At 41.3% G+C, this 9,469-nt stretch overlaps 1 protein-coding gene across 1 annotated transcript; it reads right to left on the reverse strand.

Annotated features, from left to right (window-relative positions):
• Positions 1 to 297: 297 nt before the first annotated feature.
• On the reverse strand, positions 298 to 3,474 carry glula (glutamate-ammonia ligase (glutamine synthase) a). Its single transcript, XM_012851278.3, has 7 exons — positions 3,352 to 3,474; positions 2,480 to 2,667; positions 2,195 to 2,356; positions 1,922 to 2,068; positions 1,706 to 1,833; positions 1,416 to 1,615; positions 298 to 1,312 (listed from the first exon to the last, which is right to left on the reverse strand). Exons 2-7 carry the CDS (start codon positions 2,643 to 2,645, stop codon positions 1,000 to 1,002), a joined length of 1,116 nt encoding a protein of 371 aa, XP_012706732.1. The 5' UTR covers positions 2,646 to 2,667; positions 3,352 to 3,474; the 3' UTR covers positions 298 to 999.
• Between the last annotated feature and the right edge of the window lie 5,995 nt (positions 3,475 to 9,469).

Below are 9,469 nucleotides of genomic sequence, written 5' to 3' on the forward strand. Positions count from 1 at the left end.
TAGTAATTACCTTTGGGCGTTTTTCATTTCGCTCTACTGCGTTTACGGTTCTCTGTTAAATCCTGCCATACCAGATGTCGGAACGGCTTTGGCAAATGAAAGCAGTTACCCTACAGACCAGCTTGACTTGAAATCCCGTTCCTTATGTTTGTCATATCCGACAAAATAATGGATGCTCTATTAAAAAGAGGTGTCATTTTTTTCAATTTCTGCCCTGTTTGAAAGATTAGACAGTGCATCCTCAGATCTCTCAAATCCCAAAATAACACAATTTAATACAAGAGTCAAAGACACGTATTTGTGATAAAAATAAATGTTTTAAATGTATCAATAAAAAACACCAGGTTCAGTAAACGTGATGCTTTACCAAATCAGGCGCATTACAATATATCTCAAGTTAACAAAAAGGATAAAACTCCTTGAGGAAACTCTACAAATGGCGTTATGGAAAGATCCACCACTTTATAAACAACTTATATCTGGGACATCTACAAGTGTACCATACAGGCTGACCACAAAAAAAATGTGCCAGAATTTTAAGGACATCAAACAATGTTAAAAAAAACAGACACTTCATAAATTGAGAACATTAGTAACATAGAGGACTGGATCGTCAGGTCAACACATATTAAACAGTACAAGAACTAGTCACATTTATTACTTTTACACATGTTGTCCAGCCTTAGCAGCCCTACTCTTAGGTGTCCTTGTGCTTTAGTCCCAGACGGACAAAGAGGGAATGATATGGCATGGGCTAAGAATAGTGTTACAAAAGCCAATCCCTGTTTACTGACACAAGGAAAGGCATACCCTGACGTCACCAGCTCATAACTACCAAGTATCTCATCACCTTTGCTTCAAGTTGACCAGCCAACTTTAATCCATTAGCATTGTAAGTTAAAAATCATCTTAGTGGGAGAGGGGGGGAAAAAAAAAATACAGTACTAGTTTAGTTTAAAGAAATTTGGGGAGGGCAGTGGAAGCCAGTCTGGGAGCTGCTTAGTAATCCGTTGGTTCTTCGCCCTCCTCGTTCAGCAGACAAGTGCGAATCAGAGCCTCGGTCACGCCGTACGGGTCGCAGTTGGCCGAGGGGCGGCGGTCTTCGAAGTAGCCCCTCTTCTCCTGGCCCACGGAGCGGGGAATGCGGATGCTGGCGCCGCGGTTCGCCACGCCCGCGGAGAACTCGTGAATGTTTGACGTTTCGTGTCGGCCGGTGAGGCGCCGAGCGTTGTCGAGACCCCCCTTAGGATCGTAGGCACGTATATGATACTCGTGTCGCTTTCCGAGCTTCTCAATTGCGTCTTCGATAGCTCTGGAAGTAGAAACGATAAGAGGTAAGCGCCACAAATGTAAAAGAAAACAAACTTTACCAGTATTGTTGGGAAAAAAAAGCATAGAGAGTTTTGTTCACTTACTTCAGTCCACCGTCTTCCCTCATCTCTTTTGTGCTGAAGTTGGTATGGCAGCCTGCTCCGTTCCAGTTTCCTGGGATGGGCTTGGGGTCGAATGAGGCCACGACGCCAAAGTCTTCGCAGACGCGGTGAAGGATGAAGCGCGCTGCCCACAAATGATCGCCCATGTCGATCCCCTCGCATGGTCCAATCTGAAACTCCCACTGGAACACAGATAAAGCGGTTCATCGTCACGTGACCAAACACGAACACCAAAACATACGTCCAAGCGCACGTTGGACTCCCATCATTACCTGGGCAGGCATCACTTCCGCATTTGTTCCACCGATGTTGACGCCGGCATACAAACATGCTCTGTAATGAGCCTCCACGATGTCTCTGCCGTAGGCTTTGTCCGCGCCGACTCCACAGTAGTATGGACCTGCAAAGGCACAACGGGGGTTAAAACCTGGACGACGCTGCTTTCTCTCACAGGAAGGACCGACCAGACGAAAACTTCAGCTGCTCACCCTGCGGTCCAGGAAAACCGTTAGACGGCCAGCCAAAAGGATGTCCGTCCGTGCCCAGGATGGTGTACTCCTGCTCCATACCAAACCAGGGATGCTGGTCCGCCACCATCTCCATCATCTTCTTACATGTGATGCGCAGGTTGGTTTCTGTAGAAAGAAAACACAATTGCAACTTTTAGATCTAGACATTGTGTTCGAGACTGAGGTTAGGTCCTCTAAGCATAAAAACATAAGCTTTGCGGAAGTTATATACCATTACAGTGGTTTACTCACCGGCAGGTTTGCGGTTGTACTTCTGGACTTCACACAGGACCAGCTTGTTGGGGTCTCTGCGGAAAGGATCACGAAACATGGCAGCAGGGATCAGGTACATGTCGCTGTTGGATCCCTCGGCCTGGTAGGTGCTGGAGCCATCAAAGTTCCACTCAGGGAGATCTGTAAGAGGACGAGGAGAGTGGCTATTACACTTCTTCAGACTGTGGCGGTGATGGGGGGGGGGGGTCACAGGGTTCAACCCGTACAGCTCGTTTCACGCTATTCGGGAGAATTGAAGCTCACCTTCGATGCTTTTGGGCTCAAAATCAAGAGTTCTCGTTTTGCAACGGAGCCCCTCTCCCGTTCCGTCAACCCAAATGTACATGGCCTGGACTTTATCTCCCTGGGGGAGCTCCATGTACTGCTGCTTGATGGCTTTACTCAAGCTGGCGCTGGCGGACGTGGCCATCTTAACTGATACTATAACACACCTGAGAGCGAGAGGAGGAGGAGGAGAGGGTAAATATACGAGATGAAGAGCAGAGATGGAGCACATGTTGCGTAACTAGCTGGGCTTTGAGGGGGGCGCGAAAGCACACACACAAAAAAAAGCACCATTGTTATTTTGGTATTCTAGAAGGGGAGGGGGGGTTGGGGTTTGACTGAAAAACATGTTGAGGATGTGGAAGGAAAGGGGGAAAAAAAAAAACGTTTCCAGTTTTTTCTACTTTTCTCCGCTTGGGTAACAAAATGGAGCTTCTTTCTACCACAGATGCTGACTAATAAAATTACGACCAGCGCACAAGCGGTGACTCACAAAAGAAAAACCTACTATTTTAACTGAACACATCTTTGTTGGTGTCGCGATCGTCGTGGTTACTATTGGCGACTGCAAGAGAGTGGCAGGATTACATCAGCCCCCCCTCTTCCTGGTTAGGATAAAATACTATACGCGGGAACAACAATGAGTCAAACACACGCTGAAAGTCTAAAAAAAAACCACATCAGAAACAGAGCCACGAAACCCGCTGCGAGCGCGCAGAGAGCGCAGAAACGCGCTAAATGGCAAACACCGGCATAATACATGAAACAATGAACCGGGCTGTCCGAATAGCCCTGCGTGGCCAAGTACTAATAAAACAACCCAATCAGAGAAACGAAAGGTGTGAAGTTACCTGGAGAGACGAGAAAATCGAAATAAAAACTAAAGGACTGGCAGGTCCAATGAGTGGTTCGATGATGGTTCTTTAGTATCTCTCTCATTCTCCGGTACCTTGGCTCCGGAGCGACTCGGTTTTATAAGAGCAGGAACTGGGACGCCTCACTTTTTTGATTGGTCGACTGGGCGGAGAGCAGCTCCGGAGCGGGGACACGCAGCTCCTCCATTGGACCGCCTCAAGGCTTCCTGGCAGCACCTGAGCCCGCACGCATTATCTGTCAGCAGGGCGTGAGCTCCCCTCTTATTAAAACAAAACGCCAAAAAAAACTAAAAGGGATAAACTGGGAACAAAAAGAAAAAAAAAAAAAAAAAGTGTTCGCTGCTGGGAACGGATAGACGCGACAGCGTGGAACAAAATGTGCAACTCCAGGTTGGGTTCAGTCTGCCGCAGGTCGCTGACGACTCAAAGGCGACACCGTGTGGCGGATGTGGGCATCACAGCGCTTTGCTCTGCTCCAATCATATGAATGAATACGTTCTGGCTCTAACTAGGCACTTGTCGTGTACTCTGTCCTGTTGTAGGCTTCTCATGCTTATCCCGAATGAGATCCGGATGAATTTGAGGTCCAGTTTTGACTGCTTCTGTTTTTTTTTTCTATCGACCAATTCAGCTAAAATTACACACATGTGCAATGGGTTCTTGGATGGCGTTTAGCACTTGTGAGCCTAAATGAAAATTGGGGAATTAGTTAATGATCCTCATTTGTACATCTAACCATGTGTCCCTAACATTGAGTCATTATGATTATGTTGGATGTGAGATGTTGTTTTGTGTAATGTTGTTAGGATTGTGTAAAATGTTAATGGTTGTCTTTTATAATGTATTTTATATATGATTGTGCAATGTGAGCTACGTTTTAGGAAAATGTATTTTATAAAGGCCTGACTGGGGACTGGGTTTGCAAATTAGCCTATAGGCTAGAAACCTTTCATGCAACACATCTACACATTTTGTTATGGCTCTGCCTATTACAATTATGAATGTAATAATGTGCGCTGCATTGTCCCTGACAAATAAACTAATAATAATAATAAAGAAAAAAACTTTATTTAGCTTTGATTAAACTGAAAAAGGAGTGCTGAGGAATGTAGGCTCTTGTTTGACAATGTCGACATAGTTCTTGGTTTCGAGTGGTCAACCTGCTGATTGATTGTTGCATTCATACTGTTTTCACTGCTCTCTGCCTAAAGTAGAATTGAGAGTGTTTCCAACCTAAAATAACACATTGTGTTAAATTTCACACATCATTTTATTTTAATAACATGTTAGTTAATGGTAAATAACCTATTACTGACAGAATAATAAATATGAAAGCCTGTATTTTTAATTTTATGCCCAAGAAGACAGATTAGTTTGAACAGTTCAACCATCTCAGTGATTTAATGAGGAATCTCATAAATAAGCTTCTTCTCTTTCTGCTCTGTTTTTTAAACTCTTTTCATTCTTGTTCTTTCAAAAACAGCTTTTTCTTGCTATTCTCTTGTAAAAGTGCTGCAATAATTGTTTCCCCAAGGAATGATTCTCCCACCTGAGCTATGAATCTATGCAACTCCTCCAGAATTATTAATTGGCTGCTTCTGTGATTAATGCTCTCCAATCATGACTGTCCAATCATTTGATGGCAGGTTTGAAGTTGAGTCGCTGTGTTTCCAGTCTACTGTTTCTTTAAATCATCGTCCCCATAGAATACAGCTGAGATTAAAAAGGGTGAAAACAAAATGCTGGATTAGTGAGTTAATCGCACATGATCGAAGCCTACGTTACAAAGTGTTGGAGTAAGACCTCCACCTGTGTAGCCCGGCTGTTCCTGAAATTAAAAAGACTGAGGTTAAAGAACAAGAGCCCTAAAAGAGTGAAGCTTTCTGCATCATAAGATGACTTCTTCCTAGCACCATCACCTGGCGCTGTGTTTGTTGACGGGGGAATTAAAGCTCTACAGGTAACGCTACTGCATGCCGATCTGTATCCCTCTGGGAGGGAATCATCCATGGATTCAAAGTGGGGATTCACTATTGCAGTTCCTCTTATGTCTTTACATTAAATCACTTTTTCAAATGGCTGCATTCATAAACAAGTCCTGACTGTTCCATGTGTCTTATTAATTAATAAAGACAAGAGTTCTCATTTTACGTACTTGAGTCTTAACATTGCTGATCTTTCTCCACATCATAAACATCATTAGCATCTCTAAAATAGGATTTTACACTTAGTTCTCCCTCTCTCTGCAGTGCCACCCGCTGGACTGAGAGCACTAGGCCAGGAGTGAAGATGAGAACACACTGCAGAACTTTGATAAAGAAAACAAGGTACTTCTGGGTATTCTTGCTCTACTCTACATACCCAGAACCAAACACGGAGAAGCAGCATTTACTTCTTATGCTCCACTTATCTGGAACAAACTCCCAGAAGTCTGTAAGAGAGTGTATTTAGAGTTGCCTTTCAATGTTAACGTTGAAGTTTGTAGTCCAATTTTTCTTATATCTTAATCTGCTGCTACTATGCCATTGCTGTGTTTTCTTTTCTTTGCTCTGTTCATGTACCGTACTTAGAATGGCTTGTTATTGAAAGGTGCTTTACAAATAAACTTGCCTTGCCTTTAGAACCTTTCAAACCCCGAGCTTTCAGAGTACCACCCTGATGACAAATGTTAAAAAAAATAACTTTACAGCAAAACTTTAACTGTTTGGTTTTGGTGTTTCTCATCTAAAATGGAGAAAATAAGCATTCATCTTTGTTTGGAGGGGCCATCAATTAGCTATACTACACACTGCAATCTTGACTCCTACATTGCCTCACACTAATTAAAGACAAGTTTAAAATAAGCCTTATTGCATTCTCTCTCATTTTACACATTTTCTTCCCAGGAGGTAAATGGGACATTGCTGGCCCACCTTATGAAGCTTCACTGGTTTGATTCTTAATGGTTAATATCTAATGTCATAATTTATTGAGAGGAAAGCCTCAGTACCACCAGTGGGACAAGGAGATATTGTTTCCTGTATGTCCTGGTGTCTGAAATGTTGAAAAATCAGTTCAGCTCAATGGATTTCAATCAGAATATAACGATCCAGGCAAATCTAATTAGCTGCATGATTAGCTTTTTTAATATAGCAAATACTAGTTTTGCAAATGAAACGCTGCGCTTATAGAATCAAGACATCGTTGTAGCACAATTGTTCAGACAACCTGAAGCTGGCCAAAGGACTTCTACAAAAATTCATGAACTGCTAAAAAAAAACAAAGCCAGTGATTCCTAGCAGCAGTGAAAGGGTTACAAAGCTAGTTGTAAGGCTTTGGGACTCAGGGAGACCACAGGGAGACACACTGTCTACGCATGGAGATAACATGGAACAGTGTTGATCACTCCCAGGAGGGGCAGGGTACCAAAACCGAGCTAATGGACGACTCATTCACAAAAGAACCAAGAGAAACATCTGCCTCGATTAACTGAGCTGCTTCAGTTAAGGTCAACAAGGATCTGCAACACAATTTGTGAAAATGTCTATGGACTGACAGGACAAAAGAGCTTTTTTGGAGGTATGGTATCTTTACATCTGGTATAAATCTAACAAAGCTTTTGAGAGAAAAGCCCATCATACAAACACAGTGGTCTGTGTGACGCTATGGGCCTTTTGGTTTCAAGATCTGGGTGACTTGCTGTAATCGGTGGACCAGAAAATCCTGTAGAAGAATGTCCGACCATCAGTTTGTAACTTTAAGCTCAAGCATACTTGGGTTATTCACAAGCAAAAATTATCCAGCAAGTCCACTCCCAAATTAGTCAGAAAAAAGTTTTTTCTTTTATCTGATGTTTGCTTGAGTCAAGAATTAAAATCCTGTTCAGTTTCTGTTGTATGATCTTAAACTGGACCTTTATGGTAGAAAACCATTCCATGTATCAGCGATTAAAAATTCAGCCAAATAAATAACGAATAAATAAAAATCATTCATGATCTGTGATGTAAAAGACTCATCGTTAGTTATTACAAATGCTTGACAGCTGTCAAGAGCTGGTACATAGAGTTAAAAGGTTTTAGGGAGCAAATATTTTGTTTGAAAAGCCTATTGCTCTTAACATAGGAAATCATCATGTTAAAAACAGCTTTTTTTATTTACTCAGGTCATCTTGGTCCAGAAATAAAATGTACTTTATTTGTAAGGAAGGTGAGGGGCTATGCCTTTTTATGGCCCTGTACGTGTTAACAACACAGCTAAATACTCGATTGCTTGACTACTGAGAAGCTCTTCCTAATCCCTTACAAATGACTCCTCAATAAGTCCAAATAGGCAGGAGAAAGGGTTTAGCAGCTTCTGGACTTTTGTAGAAAAAAACCCTCCCTGTACACACCATTAAAAAAGTATTCTTTGATAATAGTGATCAGGAATCTTTTGAAAACATAAATGTTTGTGGCTCTCCCACATTCCAGATGCTCCAACATAGGGGTAAAATGGTTGAACAACACAAACTAAAGGACAAGAAAGGTTTTACAGTGTTAAACAAGAACAAGGTTCTTTTTGTGACCTGCCTTCTTTTGCATAACATGTTCTATGTCATTCAGGCCGTGTTAATTTGAGTACTTGGGCAGACTGGGACCAGACTTCCCTTTTTTTTTGTTTCTTTGTAGATGTTTTACCTCATCCAAAACGTTTCTTTTGCTCTGATAATGGCCTGTGTTGTTTCAGGTGTATAATCCACGGTCGAAGCAATGCCACTGAAAGGGTCATCATTAGTGATGCAAACGGCTGGCCGACTCTTATGCCCTGGGAGTCGTCTGGGTCAATCACTGTTAACGTGAGAGCTGCTTAAAAACAACAGTTCAGTTACACAAAGCCATCTATTACAAGTACTGAGGAAGATTATCTAATTGCCAGGTTTAGGATCTCTTTGTTAAAAAAAAAAAAAAAAAAAAAAAAAAAAAAAAAAAAAAACAGGTCAGAGGCAGAACATTGCTGCTGTAAAATTCCCAGCTCTCGGAAACTGTGAGTTTTCCCGTGTGCTTGCACAGACAAAACATGTCGAGCTGACACAGATTAGTCAGTGTCAAATCTGCCCGAGGGCATGGTGCAAGCTGCTTCACCAGTCTGTTGGGAGTTTTCTGTCATATGAAACCCAATATTTAAAGAGGATAACTAAAGGACTCATGTGGGAGAAGACGTGGCCAACAACAAAGTTTCTACATGTTTGCTTAGATTTTGTTCTATGAAATACACACACAAAAAAAGGCATTGTTGAAGAAAACATTTCAAACTTTTTTAGGAGATCTTCCTTTTAAGTTAAACGAGAATTTTAAATGAAATACTGACACAAATATCAAGGAGTTTTGATCATCAGCATTTGGTAAAGTATTAGGCACTTTTTGGAAATTTATGTTTGAATGTTGATTGGTTTCTGCACTGCCACTGAAAGCAAGCATTCAGTTAAATCATTTAAAACCGGGGGAAGGATTACCCACGAGGAAATTAAAATTGTGAAGGTTTTCCGTAAGCATTCAGCGTTGCAGGCATCTTGAAAATTATGAACATGTCTCTGCAGAGCTGTAAATCTTTGCATGCAGCTGTGGAAATATTGTTTCTAGTTTCTAATCTTCTTCATTGGTTTGAAATTCTTTCATTTTGTTGATAAAGCTAAAAAGGATTGTTTTATCAAAGATCCCAAGCACCGTTTGTGACACTTGCAGATCAGGTTTGTAGATATTTAAACCTCAACACGTCACTGCGTGGAGAAGACCTGCTGATACTGCGAGAAATCTGACGTAAGCTATTTTTACGAGTCTTATCACAAAATGCGAAAGATATGATCATTCTCACTAGGTGAAGGACTTATTGTGTTTCGTGACGTTAATGCTATCTAACAGTAACCTGTTAAATATATATATATATATATATATATATATATATATATATATATATATATATATATATATATATATATATATATATATATATATATATATATTCTGCTTTTCAGGGAAATGTTTTCCTCACATAGCGGTATTATTTCTAATGCCTAGATTTGTGCAGTATTTAGGGTTGCACAAAACTGAAAAATATGACTGCACCAGGTATCAGGATA

This window comes from Fundulus heteroclitus, chromosome 6, assembly GCF_011125445.2.
Source record: "Fundulus heteroclitus isolate FHET01 chromosome 6, MU-UCD_Fhet_4.1, whole genome shotgun sequence".
Taxonomy (NCBI): Eukaryota; Metazoa; Chordata; class Actinopteri; order Cyprinodontiformes; family Fundulidae; genus Fundulus; species Fundulus heteroclitus.

What these genes read in the sequence shown, in the direction of transcription:
- glula (XM_012851278.3), bottom strand. Translation starts at nt 2,645, where the DNA reads ATGGCCACGTCCGCCAGCGCCAGCTTGAGTAAAGCCATCAAGCAGCAG. An exon ending in TGAGCCCAAAAGCATCGAAG is followed by an intron (nt 2,357 to 2,479) that starts GTGAGCTTCAAT and finishes GTCCTCTTACAG; the next exon opens with ATCTCCCTGAGTGGAACTTT. An exon ending in GTACAACCGCAAACCTGCCG is followed by an intron (nt 2,069 to 2,194) that starts GTGAGTAAACCA and finishes TTCTTTCTACAG; the next exon opens with AAACCAACCTGCGCATCACA.